The 15,243-nt window shown below is 46.3% G+C and overlaps 1 protein-coding gene across 1 annotated transcript in view; it reads left to right on the top strand.

Moving 5' to 3' along the window:
• The window catches only part of LOC130113934 (neuronal cell adhesion molecule-like), a 113,436-nt gene extending 98,466 nt beyond the window's left edge, over positions 1-14,970 (top strand). Inside the window, exons 26-28 of the mRNA XM_056281643.1 lie at positions 6,534-6,665; positions 8,009-8,087; positions 14,437-14,970. Of these exons, the coding sequence (XP_056137618.1) occupies positions 6,534-6,665; positions 8,009-8,087; positions 14,437-14,683 (458 nt within the window). The 3' untranslated portion in view covers positions 14,684-14,970. The remainder of the gene's footprint in view (positions 1-6,533; positions 6,666-8,008; positions 8,088-14,436) is intronic.
• The last annotated feature ends 273 nt before the right edge of the window (positions 14,971-15,243 follow it).

Raw genomic sequence — 15,243 nt, 5'->3', positions numbered from 1 at the left:
ATTGTGTGTTGAATGCAATGGGCCTCATGTATCAATGGGATACAAACACTTTTCTATGCAGATTGTTCACAAAGACCTTTACACAGGCACCTTTACACAAGAAGTAAATGTACCGCACTATTGATGAATGATTTCAGGAGTTGAAATAGTTCGGTATTGTTCATATGTCAAAAGAGCTCCTGAGCGTGCATATATACACTGCACAATACATCTAAACTGCTTTGCATGGAGCTTTTTTCGTATTTGAATCACTTTTAGGTCAAATCATTTTCTTTTTTTAACCTCACCAGCACTGCTGTGTGTTCATGTTTTAACCTACACTGTCATTTCTTTCCAGATCTTTTGTCTGGTGTGGCAATGCCATTGCATAAACTGCTTAATAAAATGTGTTTTAGAGTTGTACACAATTTAAATATAACATCAAACTTTTATTCTGAAAAGTTGTTTTTCTCGGACTAGATGCCATTCGGCTCTTCTGTTGGATTAGGAGACTTTCCTTTTTCTTTTATATGGTAATTTATGGGCATCACTTTGTTAATCATTTGGAACATGGATATACTTTTCCCTTATGAGGGACTGGTATTCATCAACATACTTAGGAATACAAATGAAACCTGTACTTCCGATAGTCTTGTAAATGTATACAAGGAAATGTACACACATTTTTGCTAAAACATGATAAATGAGGCCCAGTGTTCTTGCTGTGTGTTGTAAAGTATTTCTCCATAGCATGATATATAAGGTCTTTGTTGTTGTACTGTCTTTTGTCTAGTCGAACATCAGTTGGGATCCAGCTTTATTGCATTAACACACCTTCACCCGTAGCCGTTACACTATCCCCCTCTGGACCAGTGTGTACTATATCTGCCATTACTTTCTGCAGCATGATCAGATGTCTCATCGACACATGCAGTCATACAAAGGGCATCATCCCATTTTGACTCCCTGTTGCTGTTTTCTCTGTGTCCTTCATATCCGCTGTACAATCTCTGTTGCCTCAGCTTGAGGTAGATGTGGACACAGGTACTGGTAGCAGCTGGAGCGTGCATGCTATTTCACACAAATACAGCTCGCTTCAAAGTCCACCGCAAGCATGCAGTCCTCTTTTTTGAGCGATTTGCTCTGCCCTATATCGAGCCAGCAGCTCAATTCAAAGCCAGAAAAGAAGTTTCAAAGCCACTCAGACAGACATTCTACTTGACAGGTGCTTTTTTCATGTGTGATAAAGCTGGATTGGTCCTTTTTTCAAAGCGTTGTGTTTATATAGTATATAAAAAGCTCCCTCTCACCCTTTCTTCGGGTGGTGTGTGTCTTCCTCAAGCTCAGATCCTCTACCAGAGGCCTGGGAGTTTGAGGTTTCTGTGCATTATCTTAGCTGTTCCTAGGACCGCACTGTTCTGGACAGAGACCTCAGATGTTGTTCCTGGCATCTGCTGGAGCCACTCTCCCAGTTTGGGGGTCACAGCCCCTAGTGCTCCTATTACCACTGGGACTACTGTGGATTTCACCTTCCACATCTGATCTAGTTCTTCCCTCCACTCTTGGTATTTCTCTAGCTTCTCGTGCTCTTTCTTCCTGATGTTGCTGTCACTCGGGATTGCTACATGGATCACTTCTGCTGTCTTCTGTTCCTTGTCGACCACCACAATGTCTGGTTGGTTAGCCAGCACCTGCTTGTCAGTCTGGAACTTGAAGTCCCACACGATCTTAGCGCTGCGATTCTCAACCATGTTTGGCGGTGTCTCCCATTTGGACTTGGAGGCTTCATGTCTGTATTCAGTACAGATATTCCTGTACACTATCCCAGCCACTTGGTTATGCCTTTCAGTGTACCGCTTCCCAGCCAGCATCTTACACCCTGCTACTAAGTGCTGGGCTGTCTCAGAGGCATTTTTTCCCAGCCTGTGCACAGCCATATATATATATATATATATATATATATATATATATATATATGTGTGTGTGTGTGTGTAAAACTTTGTTAAAAGAAACACTCAATGATAGGAAAAGTGCTCATCAAATAAGGAGCAAAATAATCCAGTGATTCGAGTAAATTCTTTATGAGACAGTACAAGCCCGTTTTGTGCCATAAGAAATCATCAGCTTGTCCTGTCTCATAAAGAATTTCCTTGAATCACTGGATTTTAAATATATATATATATATATATATATATATATATATATATATATATATATATATATATATATATATATAGGCCATTCTACAAAGTTGGTTCAAAGTCAGAGTTGGAAACATCTACAAATAAATGTGTATTTTTCCCCAAACTGTAAATTGTATGATATCCAAGGTACCGTTTTCTAGTAATTGTACAGTTAATTCTCATATTGTATTTTCAGATAGTTTTGGAATATTTTTCCTCTCCCAAAGTTTGTCACTACCAAAACACAATAATATATACAAGAAGGGTTATATTGACCTGTTAAGATTTTTTACACATTTTGTATACACTGCCCAAGGACTAAAACGTACACTGTGTCAGCAGTGACATGGAAAGGCAGGACCATTTTTTTTACATAAAAGTTCATGATTTACAAAAGAACTATAAAAAAACATTTTTTTTGGGGGGGGGGGGGGGTTTAACTTCCAAAAAATATTTCTAAAAAAAGCAATGGAAAAAAATGCAAAACATTTTTTTTCAGTATTATTTTCACAAGATGAAATTTAGGGGTTAGGGTTCGGGACAGCCACCTCCCAATTGAAAGTACCCTACAAATGATGATTTTATATATAGTCAGCTTACTGCTATCTCAAATATGATTTGAATAGATAATAGAAGGATCTTTGTAAACATATAAGATTTGCATACTTAAACGAGTTTTAAGTTTGTTTTTGGTTGTGGGACAACAGTTTGCACCAATTCAGTAGAATGGCCCACTGCCCCCTCCCTCCTTCCTCGTCGTCTTCTCCTACAGCTGCTGATGAGTGTCCCTCTCTGGCGATGCCTCCCTCTCTGCATGACATGGGCACATTATCTGGCATGCCAAAGAATTAAAATTCACCGTGCATAACCACTGTACTGCCCTGCTGTATCTCCTGCTTGTGGTTTGTGACTTTGTGTGTTTGTGCATGTGTGTGTATCTGTGTTGGTATTCACACCTCTCCTGTTTCAGGGAATACCCAACCCTCCCATCCCATTGCACGGCCTCCTCCACACCATCCACACCATAAGGGTACAGATACTGTTGTCATCTTAGACTACCGTTTACCTGATAGTATGATGAGCTATCCTCTGCTAAACTGATGAACTGCATGCCCTCGTGTTTCTTTATTTAGTTATGTATTTATTTTACTAGTAGGTAAGCATAGTTTAATGGAGGACCGGGTCCTCCAGTGAGATTCTTTGTGGTCTACATAGAAAGTGAAAATGTTTTTTTCTTTTTGTTGTTGTGAGAGCAAAGATTTTAGTGTTGAATATTTGACCCTGTTTTTATAGGGGGAACAGTTACTGTTAACTGGATCATACAGGAAGTTATGAACTGCACGTTGTTGATCTGACGTTTGACACACGGTACAAGCCTCACTGCTGTCTCTTCTTTTGTGTTCAGCGCGGCCAACGACTCTGACTTTCGGGAACGTTAGCTCCTCGGTGGGCGAGCACGGAGCCCTGATCAGTTGGGAATACTGGGGCCCGGAGAAAAACCTTTACATAGAATACATAGTAAAAAACAGTAAGCACACATTCTCAAAAAAAAATTTTTTAATTTTTTTTTTTTGCATCCGTTCTACATAGGTGCTAAGAGACTCCTACTCCATTATTGGCCTTTGCAGGTGTATAGAAATGTCAGCAGTCTGGTTTGACGCTGGCTGGCCTCCCACCCGGCAACATGCACACACATAAATAAGATTTATTTCATCTGTAAAATACAAAAACCAGATTGGCTAGAGCTGAGTGTTTTCCATAAAGAACTCGAGCTAGGCAAACATCGCACAAAGAGTCTCAAGCGTCGTCTGTAGTGCACCTCTTAATTAAAATTGGAAGGCGTTCTATTGTTTTTTATCCACTTACAGTGAAAATGATAAAAAGCATGATTATGCTTTTGTACATGCACTTTTGTATGGTTCTCTCACACCTACACCTGCTGTTGGAGAATCAAACTGCTAGGGAAAAAAAAATTTTCAGTAGATGACCTCATCAGTCAAACTCATTTCATTGTTAAAGCGGCACCAAATAACTTTTCTTCTTTAATGTATCATCACTAAATAATTTTGGTGGCATAGTGTGATGGTTATGGGAAAATGACCCAGTCACCATTCAAAATAGTTCCCTATAGAAATCTTGTTTTCGCTACGCATTTTATCTGCTACCAGGCACCTATCTGTGAACATAGCTCCTCTTCTTAGGCAATAGTCTTTTGAGCTGCAGTTCGTGAATAAATGTGCTACACCAAGAAGAAAAAGTACTTAAGTTGTCTTTGTGACAGTTGACGTAAAAGAAGTTTTTGAAATCCAAAAGTTACCCGGTGCCGCTTTAACCTTACACTCCTTTAGCTTCTGTAGGACAACCATATCTCCTCTAGCTTCTCTAGGACCAGCATATCTTCTTTGGCTTCCCTAGGACCACCATATCTCCTTTAGTTTCTCTCGGACCACCACATCTCCTTTAACTTCTCTAGGACCACCATATCTCCTTTAGCTTCTGTAGGACCACCATATCTCCTCTAGCTTCTCTAGGACCAGCATATCTTCTTTAGCTTCCCTAGGACCACCATATCTCCTTTAGCTTCTCTCGGACCACCACATCTCCTTTAACTTCTCTAGGACCACCATATCTCCTTTAGCTTCTGTAGGACCACCATATCTCCTTTAGCTTCCCTAGGACCACCATATCTCCTTTAGCTTCTCTAGGACCACCATATCTCCTTTAGCTACTCTAGGACCCCCATATCTCCTTTAGCTACTCTAGGACCACCATATCTCCTTTAGCTTCTCTAGGACCACCATATCTCCTTTAGCTTCTCTAGGACCACCATATCCCCTTTAGCTTCTCTGGGACCACCATATCCCCTTTAGCTACTCTAGGACCACCATATCTCCTTTAGCTACTCTAGGACCACCATATCCCCTTTAGCTTCTGTTGGACCACCATATCTCCTTTAGCTACTCTAGGACCCCCATATCTCCTTTAACTTCTTTAGGACCACCATATCTCCTTTAGCTACTCTAGGACCACCACATCTCCTTTAGCTTCTCTAGGACCACCATATCTTCTTTAGCTACTCTAGGACCACCATATCTCCTTCAGCTTCTCTAGGACCACCATATTTCCAACTCATGTAGAAGTAATTTAGAACTAATACATCCATAAAACTCCATAGTGCCGTAAACGTGAGCTAGTTAAACCGACGCCTCCAGTTATTGATTTTCCAACCAGCTAAGTCCCCACAGTTCGCTGTTCGATCTTCACTTGTATGACAATCAAAATGGCACGTGAAAAAAATAAGATAAAAAAGCTGTTTTCCCTCCCTCAACGTGCCTCTCTCTCTCTGTCTCTCTGCGAAAAAAATCCTCCCGCAGGTGAAGAAGAAGAGGAGTGGCAGAAAGAGTATGTGAATAGCTCTCAGAACTATATGCTGAGAAGCCTAAAGGAAGGGCTCTCCTATAGGGTGCGTGTGGTTGCGAAAGGTCACTCAGACCAGGCGCCTCACCACTCAGAAGAACTGTTGGTCACGGTCCCAGGTGAGGCACCGCCAGGCCTCGCCTAGCCTTCTCGGTTTGCATCCCCCTTCCACCACCACCATCATCCTGCCCGACCCCGGCCCCGGTGTCCCGTGCCATTGTGGACTGTGCCGTAGTTTCTTCCATCCTGTATCTATATCCTAGTGAATTCTGGGTTTAACCGATGATGTTGTGGTCACCTCAAGGCATGTGCAGTAGTGGCGTAGACGCAGTGCGTAGTGGCGCGCATGATTTCCCATTCCATTCTTGTGTTTGTGGGGGGGGGGGGGGGTGAATTTCCGTGTGACTGTACTGTAGTTGCAGTAGCGTCGCAGGTTTGATGATCGGTAAGAGAAGTGTGCGAGTCGGTTGCTGTCATTCTCATCTAGAAGACGATTGTGAGTTTAGTCTTTTTAATATTCAACCTAGTTTCACAATACTGTGGCTCACTTTTAAACTCATGGTGTGTGTGTGTGTGTGTGTGTGTGTGTGTTCATTTGTGAGGGAATGTCAAACTCTTAAGCTGTCGCTCATCTTTGACTGTGTGTATGTTGTGTTTAACTTACTGATCCAGCTCAGCATCTCATCCACTGAGATGTCTTAACTTGTCCAATACGAAGGTTGTCATTTCCAGTAACAAAACACAATCATAAACCACTAATGGAATAATTTCCCCAAACCGCATCAACTAAAACCAACTCTGTCGAGGTTTTCACACTCTGACTCGTTGCGTTGTTGTTTAGCCATGTAAAGCATGCGCGGTGTGTTTGGTGAAAGTATTTTTCTGCAGTGTCACTGGTTCTGGAGGGGAAGGGTGAAGTGGTAATGTTTAGTCCTCCTCTCATCCTTTGGCCAGCTGTGGCCAGCAGGCAGGTGGACATTGCCACGCAGGGCTGGTTCATCGGCCTCATGTGTGCCATCGCCCTCCTCATCCTCATCCTCCTTATCATCTGCTTCATCCAGAGAAATAAGGGAGGGAAATACCCTGGTGAGTAGTGAACACGCACATGCTTACACACATACACATAAACACACACATCAAAGTACACGCACACACTCCCCCACACAACACAGATTTGCACACACACAAATGCACCAAACGATGCCACTTGTCACGTCTGCTTCTAAGAGGCTGTTTACACCTGGCCTTAACATGCGTCTGATGATCTGATCACAAGTCCCAAGTACAGGTGTGGATGCAACCACTGCGTCCTCAATGCGTGTTGAGATCCAGTCACCCAGGCCACATTCAGAGGTGGCCTGGGACGCATTTGTCCATGTCGCATCCTCCCCAGTTGTACTTGGCCAATTACCCCACTCTTCCAAACCGCCCCGGTCTCTGCTCCACCCGCTCTGCCGATCCGGGGAGGGCTGCAGACTACCACATGCCTCCTCCAATACATGTGGAGTCACCAGCCGCTTCTTTTCACCTGACACAGTGAGGAGTTTCACCAGGGGGACGTAGCGCGTGGGAGGACCATGCTATTCCCCCCCAGCCAGGCGCTCCGACCGACCAGAGGAGGCACTAGTGCTGCGACCAGGACACATACCCACATCCGGCCTCCCACCCACAGACACGGCCAATTGTGTCTTTAGGGACGCCCGACCAAGCCGGAGGTAACACGGGGATTTGAACCGCCGATCCCCGTGTTGGTAGGCAACGGAATAGACCGCTACGCTACCCGGACGCCCCACTCAGTTAATTTTCCTCATCAGATCATTTGTCTCTATCTGGCACCACAGGCATTTGCTGCATCCATGCCATTGTAATAATGTGAAACATTCTACCCACAGTAGACTATTTCTTAAATGCAATATATCAGGTCAGGGGTCTGAAGGCTTTCAGACAGATCATCATCACCATCAAAATGTTTATTTACACAGCACGTTTTTTAAAAGCTGTTGTGCTTCACAACAAAGCGGAATGGGAATAGAAGAAAAGTCTGTGACACGTGCCACGGGTAGGGTTCGAGACGAAGGTTTTAGGCGATTGACAAAGGCTTTATACAATAATGTCCTTAATTCATTCACTCGTACGGGCCGGTGCGCCACTCTCCCTCAAGACACACACCCCTCCACGTGCAGCCATGGCTAGACCACACCCCCTACCACAGTGATGTACGTGTTTATTTGCATATAGAGCGGGGAAGTGAGATGCGATCACAAGTGGTCACTCGAGACCAGACGCATCTAATGCCGGGTGTGAACTGACATACTTAGAGCTGTCCACTTATGATCGGATCACCCAAGACACATGTTAATGCCAGGTGTAAACGACCTCTAAGTCCACTTCCTCCTCTTCTTATGACCTCCTCCTCCTCCTCTCTGCAGTGAAAGAGAAGGAGGACGCTCACACAGACCCGGAGTTTCAGCCCATGAAAGACGATGACTGTACTTTTGGGGAATACAGGTGAGAAAAAGTGACTCTGCTCTCTGGAAGTCCCAGAGCCCCGTGTCCACCGAACCCTCGCCCTTGCTTTCTACCCTCTCCCCTCCCCCAAATCCCCCTCCCCTCCCAGACCTACTGCTCACTTTGGCTGGGCTTGGCCGGGGCTTGGCAAATACCCTCCTGCCCCTATCCGCCCCACCACCTACCGGTAAAAGCCCAGGACTGGTGACCGCAGGACACTGCAACCAGGACAAGGAAATTCAACTCCCCTCCCCCAAACCCCAGTAACCCCCCCCCCCCATCCTCTGAAGGTCTATCGCAGTGAAAAGCACAAGAATCTTTTGTTTCCCATTTTGTCCTGGGTTCTGTGACGCCATGGATGGGACGTAACGCTCACGTGTGCTGGCTGGACTGTACACTTTGTGTATGTGTGTGTGTGTGTGTGTGAGTGAGTGTGAGTGTGTGGAAATGACGATGCAGCATCATGTGAGAAAAGAAGGATTCCTCAGGTCCTGGGGATTACGGTTTTGGGGAAATTTGGGGCGGGGGGGAGCAAAAAAAAAAAAAATTCAGTAAGACCATCAGGAATTAAAAAGAAAATAAGCTAAAGTTACTTTTTAAGAGTCTAAGCTGGCCCAAAGCGTTGAATCCCATGCAACTAATAAGCTATCCATACGCAGTGTATGTACATAAAATGTTAACCATGTGCTTCGTTGTGCTGAAGATCATCCGACCCTGCCATGCCCGCTAACAGACAGCAGTTATCTAGCTATGCTTGCAAGCATCCTCTTTTTAGGCTGCTTCTCCAATCACATGCAAAATTAAAAAAAAAAAAAAGCACTTTACTGATGTATAGCTAGTGTTTTGCGCATTTTTTCTATATGTCAATTTATAGGATGGGTTTGTTTTTATATTTGATATTACTTTTTGTATTATGTATACATAAATCTGTCCTATGGATTTTGCGCGATGATACATATAGATACAAAGTATGTGATATGCATGGAAAGATCTGATATATGAAATTTTGCAGTAGGCAATAATGTTTAACGAAATATATATATATACAGTTTATGAATAATTAGTATTTAAATGTAGTATGGATGAAATATGAAATTATTGGCATGTTTGGGGGACAATCAGCTCAGAGTATGGTAATGCTGATTCATTCTGTTTATACCAGGCCACCATTCCTACGACTCCATTTAGTTTGTGATTGGTTTGTGATAATCTAGGAACACATTTAAGGGTAGGACAGGTGCAAAATGCCCACTCCTGGAGTGCTAAAGTTTAAAATGTCACTACTTAAACGTAGATTACCGTTTAGAGTATAGTCACAATGCACTCAAACAAAAGGTACGATGGGTGGGCATCACCTCTTAGCCGGCCGGGCATTTTCTTCCTCTCCTGCCCTTCCACCACAGAGGCCCTCCTTGTAGACATCAGTCCTCGTTACGGAGGAGACAGTCAACCACAAGGCAAAGTGTACAAACATTGTAATGCCTTTGTGAGAATATATTTTGCCCCCTTGCCGTTTTCTCTTCAAGATCAACCAGAACTGTACGTCAATAAAGAGGCATAACCGAACTCATCTGAGCTTCTCTTGTTTGACTTCAGTGGAGGCACGAGTCCTGATGATGTGTGCTACCGGCGGCTGTAATGTCCCGCAGCGTCCATGCAGAGTTAATTTACAAGTACCTTTGTTCAAGGTAGAATCGGTAATGGTGCGAAACAGCGGCCTTTAAGATATTTCATGACGATTGCCAAAATATCATGTTGTGGTTGGGTGGAACCACCAGGTGGTGCACGCTCCCTCAACAACTCTTTCACTGCCCCCCCCCCCCCCGTCACAAATGAGCAGTTTTCCAGATCCAGAGATCTCCACGTTTGACCGAGGTAGGGAAAGAATCCTTTTTTGGTTAACTTGCACAGTAAAGAACGCTGCAAACACAGCGTCATTCGTAAACTCTCTGCTGGTTGTAACACGTTTCCACTTCAGGAAACTCATATACAGTAACTGCTAGAGTGGCCGTAAGCGGCACGCTGTCCAGCCGAGGACGGTTTGTCTGCCGTTGTGAAAGGCGTCCTCCGATGCTCTCACAAAATCTGCCCTATTCCCTCCCACTCAACTCACACACACCCGAACATTAGACCAAAATAACACTGTAAGCAACAACCAAGTGGGCTCATTCGCCTAGCCGCGGCTGTTTGACACCATTTCAGTCTACCTTTAAAAGAAAATCCACTTGTTTTTTTAACCCAAGCCTTATTTTCAAGCGACAGGAAGTGGTTTCGTTTTTTAAATTGATTCAGTATTGAGCAAGCTAGCATCAACTGACTGCTGCACACTAAAGTACCGTGTAATCCTTCGCCAAATAACGTCCGCTGAACAAGATCTGTTTTGGCACTAATAATTCACAGTGTTGTGAAAGTTATGTAGTTATATAGATAGCAACAAAAGAAGGGGGGTCCGGGTAGCGTAGTGGTCTGTTCCGTTGCCTACCAACAGGGGGATCGCCGGTTCGAATCCCCAGTTTGAATCCCCATGTTACCTCCACCTTGGACGGGCGTCCCTACAGACACAATTGGCCGTGTCTGCGGGTGGGAAGCCGGATGTGGGTATGTGTCCTGGTCGCTGCACTAGCGCCTCCTCTGATCGGTTGCGGCACCTGTTCGTGGGGGGGGTGGACTGGGAGGAATAGCGTAAGCCTCCCCTCCCACGCGCTACATCCAAAACTGCTCACTGTCAGGTGAAAGGAAGTGGGTGGCGACTCCACATGTATGGGAGGAGGCATGTGGTAGTCTGCAGCCCTCCCCGGATCAGCAGAGGGGGTGGAGCAGCGACCGGGACGGCTCGGGAGAGTGGGGTACAATTGGGGAGAAAAAGAGGACGGGGGGGTGTCAAACTCTTTTGGTTGACATTATTTGGCGAAGGAATAGATTGCAGCTTGGAGATGCTAACCCTGCTACCCATGGCTCCCTTTGCACCTACTGATAGTAACGCAGGGCTTTGGTAAAAAACTATCGAACATACCGGCGTTTTCCTTGAAGATGGTGGCGAGGTGTATGTATTTATGACACACTGGAGGGCAACCCTTCACCTTAACTGTGTGCAGGGCAGAAGCCCTGCTTGTGAATGCTTGTTATACGGGATTACCATGTGTGATCGCTTTGTTTTGTCCCTCTGAGGCTCTGTGGGAGGAGGTGGTGTTCGGTAGGTGTCAGGCCAGGGAAGGTAAGGGCGGGAGACGAGGTGAGGGACCGGGGAGGCCCCTGCATGTGCTGAGGGGTTGGCGGACACTCGAGTCCCAGCGGCCCCGGAGAAACGGATTTTGATGTGTGACTACCCCGGACTCTTCATCGTTGTCATTAAAGAAGTAGTTGGGAATTTGTGAAGTCTAACCCAATTTTGTTTACACCGCTCATGTCCAAACAGTAGGTAGGTTTCCTTTTTCACAGTTATCCATCCTTTTCTTCGTGGACACGCAACTCCAGCTTGTCATCTACCGTTCAGTGCAGTTAATTGGGGGACAAATCTACAATCCGCGTTCATTGTAATGAAGACACTTGGTTGAGCGAAAGCTCACAAGATGCTTCAGCAGGGGCGTGCGGGTGGCGTGGTGGTCTATTCCGTTGCCTACCAACACAGAGATCGCTGGTTCGCATCCCCGTGTTGCCTCCAGCTTGGGCGGGCGTCCCTACAGACACAACTGCCCATGTCTGTGGGTGGGAAGCCGGATCTGGTTATGTGTCCTGGTCGCTGCACTAGCGCCTCCTCTGGTCGGTCGGGGCGCCTGTTCGGGGGGGGGGTGAACTGGGTGGAATAGCGTGATCCTCCCACGCGCTACGTCCCCCTGGTGAAACTCCTCACTGTCAGGTGAAAAGAAGCAGCCGGTGACTCCACATGTATGGGAGGAGAGACGTTGTAGTCTGCAGCCCTCCCCGGACCAGCAGAGGGAGTGGAGCAGCGACCGGGACGGCTCGGAAAATAAGCTAATTGGCCAAGTACAATAGGCTCGTGCATTAACGTCGCGCTGCGGAACTTCCGCTTGTGTCTGTTTGCATAAGAACTTCCGGTACAACCGGATGCTTACGTCCTACTGAGTCATTAGTTAGCTGCTGACTTATCCGTCCGAAATCTTAATGTCGTCCAAAAAAATCCCTGAATCAAACAGGGCAAAAAGGGGCGTTGAGGTATCGGCGCCTTGAGTCGGGCTCCACTGAGCACTGTTGTGTGCCACAGTGTGCGAATCCGGCGCGCTATAATTCTCTGGTAAGTTTCCATTCGTTGCCTGGTAACTGCGAGGAAAGCGCCAAGTGGCTAGCGAAGATTCGGAGGGATGCATTTACCGTCACCAAGAGTGCAAAAGTGTGTAGTCGACCACAGGTGTGTTAAAGAACGTTAAGTGTGTTAAAGTGTGCTCATCTTCCTACTCTCAAATCGTGGTTTCTCATGCTTTCTGATGGACCTATAGCAGGTCGCCCCGACGCTGACCTCTGCTGTACTTTTATCTTCGTCCGATACTGAAAAAGAGACCGATGTACGTTAGTCAAGAATGTAACGTGACAGATTTTGTGATTTCGAATGTAGCTGTAAGCTAGCAGCAGTAGTTGACTAACAAAAACAAAGTAGCAAGGTAACGTTAGTTGCAAGGCAGCCAGCTAACGTTAGCTAGCTAGCGCTAGCATAGTTCTAACGATGACGTTACTCACCCTCCCTCGTAGTTGTCGATGTAGCTCAAAATGTACATCTTAAACCCCTTTTCTTTTCTGCTCGTCTGAGCTATCGAGGAAGCCCCCGGGATGCGATGTACATCGTTGACCGTGATTTTAGGGAGGTCCTGCAAACAGCAAGTGTAAAACAAAGCCGTCGCTTCTCTCAACAAGTCAGACCGGAAGTTCTTGTGCAAGTACTCGTACGTCGGAAGTCGACCGACGCCATATTACGCACCCAGGCTATTGGGGAGAAAAAGGGGGGGACAATCCACCCGAAAAAAAAGGTGCCTCGGCATTCTATCATAGTGAATTTGAGTGGTCATTTTAAAAATGTACAAAAGTCTTGTTAAATTCTCTCTTTGTGTTTACTTCCCTGTCGTGGCGGAGTCGCTCTTGCTGATAACCACTTGTTGTGTTGTGTTGCAGGAAGTGACTGTAAAAAAAAGTGACTGTCCATTTTTAAGAGGACCACTTGAATTGTCAAGGCCGTTATTGCATCATGTTAGCTTATTCTGAACCGTGGAGCGCTTTTGTTTTCCCTATCTTTCTTTACCCCGAATGAAGGTTGTGGATTTGTCCTCCCGCCAATTACATTGCACCCCAGATGGCAAGCTGGGGCCGTGTCAAGTATGAAGAAAGGGATGGATGACCGTGGAAATGAAATTACCCGTGGACTCCATGAGCGATGGAGATGAACTAGAGGCAGGCTTCAGAAATCCAGAGCTACTCCTTTAAGTTGAATGTCTCGTCATAAAGCCCTCACGTTGGTGCCGCGTCCAGCACACAGAGGAATCTAACAAGGTAATCAGAGGGATTTCACATCCAGTAAAAACACACAAAAAAAGAAGGGACGGGCAACATGTGGGCTTTATGACCGCCTTGTGGTGGGAGAATGTCTCATCTCGTCTCGTTGACGCTCCCCTGGTGTTGGCTCGGTGTTGACTAACCCATGTCCAAAGAGGGTTTTCCCTGCAGATTCTCCATGTCTTCCACCACACTACGGTTCTCGTGCTTGCCTCGGGGCTGACACCTTGCCTCTCGTGTGTAATTCACATCATTGCCTTGGATATTTCTCTTTTCTTTAATCATTGCAACTTTTGTTGGGGGGGGATGCTTATTTGCAACATGTTTATCACGTCATGTTTTGGTTTCAGGGGGAATTTGAACAGAATGACTGCTTGAACTGTATTCCCCTGTTGCTTGATGGAAACCAATTAATCATCCACAGCTAGCTTCTTCTTTTTTTTTGTTTTTTTTTTTAGACGTGGAGCAAGCCAAATTCAAATGTACTTCGCGTATAGGCTAATGGGAAGGAATTGCGGCTGTCAGAACCGCAAAGATTTCCAATTTTGAAGGAACGCACCCGTGCTTTCAATTTAATCAGCTTCACGAGCGGTGTGAGGGACGGCCGACCTCATTTCACCCGCCTGTCAGCCGCGAATACAGAAACCCCTTTACCACCGCCGCCCTGCACCGTGTCAGATTCAGGTTTAAACAAATGGGGAGAGAGAACACAAGTAACTAATTGGTACTTCAATGCTCCGTCTAAAAAAAAAAAAAACTAAAAAAAAACACAAAACACTGAACTCCTTGCTGCTGCATCTGTCACACGTCATTTCACTCTGTAACTCCTGCATGTTATTTTCTCCTTCAGTGACAGTGAGGACCATAAACCGTTAAAAGGGAGCCGCACGCCGTCGAACGGGACGGTAAAGAGGGACGACAGTGACGACAGTTTAGTTGACTACGGGGAAGGCGGAGACGGGCAGTTCAACGAGGACGGCTCGTTTATCGGACAGTATAGCGGGAAGAGCGCCGGCAGGGAGGGCGCGGGAGGCCACGAGAGCTCGGAGGCGCCCTCCCCCATTAACGCCATGAACTCCTTAAACTCGTTTGTGTAGCCGGGTAGATAGCTCGCCAGTCATTCAGAAAGGCGGACGGACGGACACAAACCATCGGCGGAGGCTCCGAACTGACTGTTGACCCCCCTCCCCCTCCTCCCCTCTCCCCTCCACCTCCCCGACCCCGCCATCTCTCCGTCAGGCCCTTTCCATCACCGCATGGCTTTACCGTAACGGTCCCCCCGCTGTCACGCTTGAGACACGAGACACTGTTTGCTCACACAAAGCGGAGACTACGCTGAATGAATGTACGCCGTCCCTCGGGATCTGTTTCGAGGACGGCTTCGAGACCCCCCCCCCCCCCCTTGGCTCGCCACCGGCCGAGCAGCACCTAGCTAGCAGGTGAACCAGACGTCCGCTCCTGACTGACTGCATGACCCACGGCCCCGAAGTCACACGCCACCCATGTATCGATTAACACCCCGTGAGATTAACCGTTATTGTATCTTCGCGCAATATGCAGGGCACGTCTGAGCCGTTTTGGTTTTTATGGGCCACAAAAAGCATCCCGTGTACTGTGCCGAAAGAGGCGTCGGTGTCTGCGTGGTCATCGCTGCGTG

The sequence above is a fragment of the Lampris incognitus genome, chromosome 6 (genome assembly GCF_029633865.1).
Source record: "Lampris incognitus isolate fLamInc1 chromosome 6, fLamInc1.hap2, whole genome shotgun sequence".
Classification (NCBI taxonomy): domain Eukaryota; kingdom Metazoa; phylum Chordata; class Actinopteri; order Lampriformes; family Lampridae; genus Lampris; species Lampris incognitus.
The sequence above is the reverse complement of the archived record's forward strand: the minus strand, read 5'-3'. Positions and strand labels throughout refer to the sequence as shown.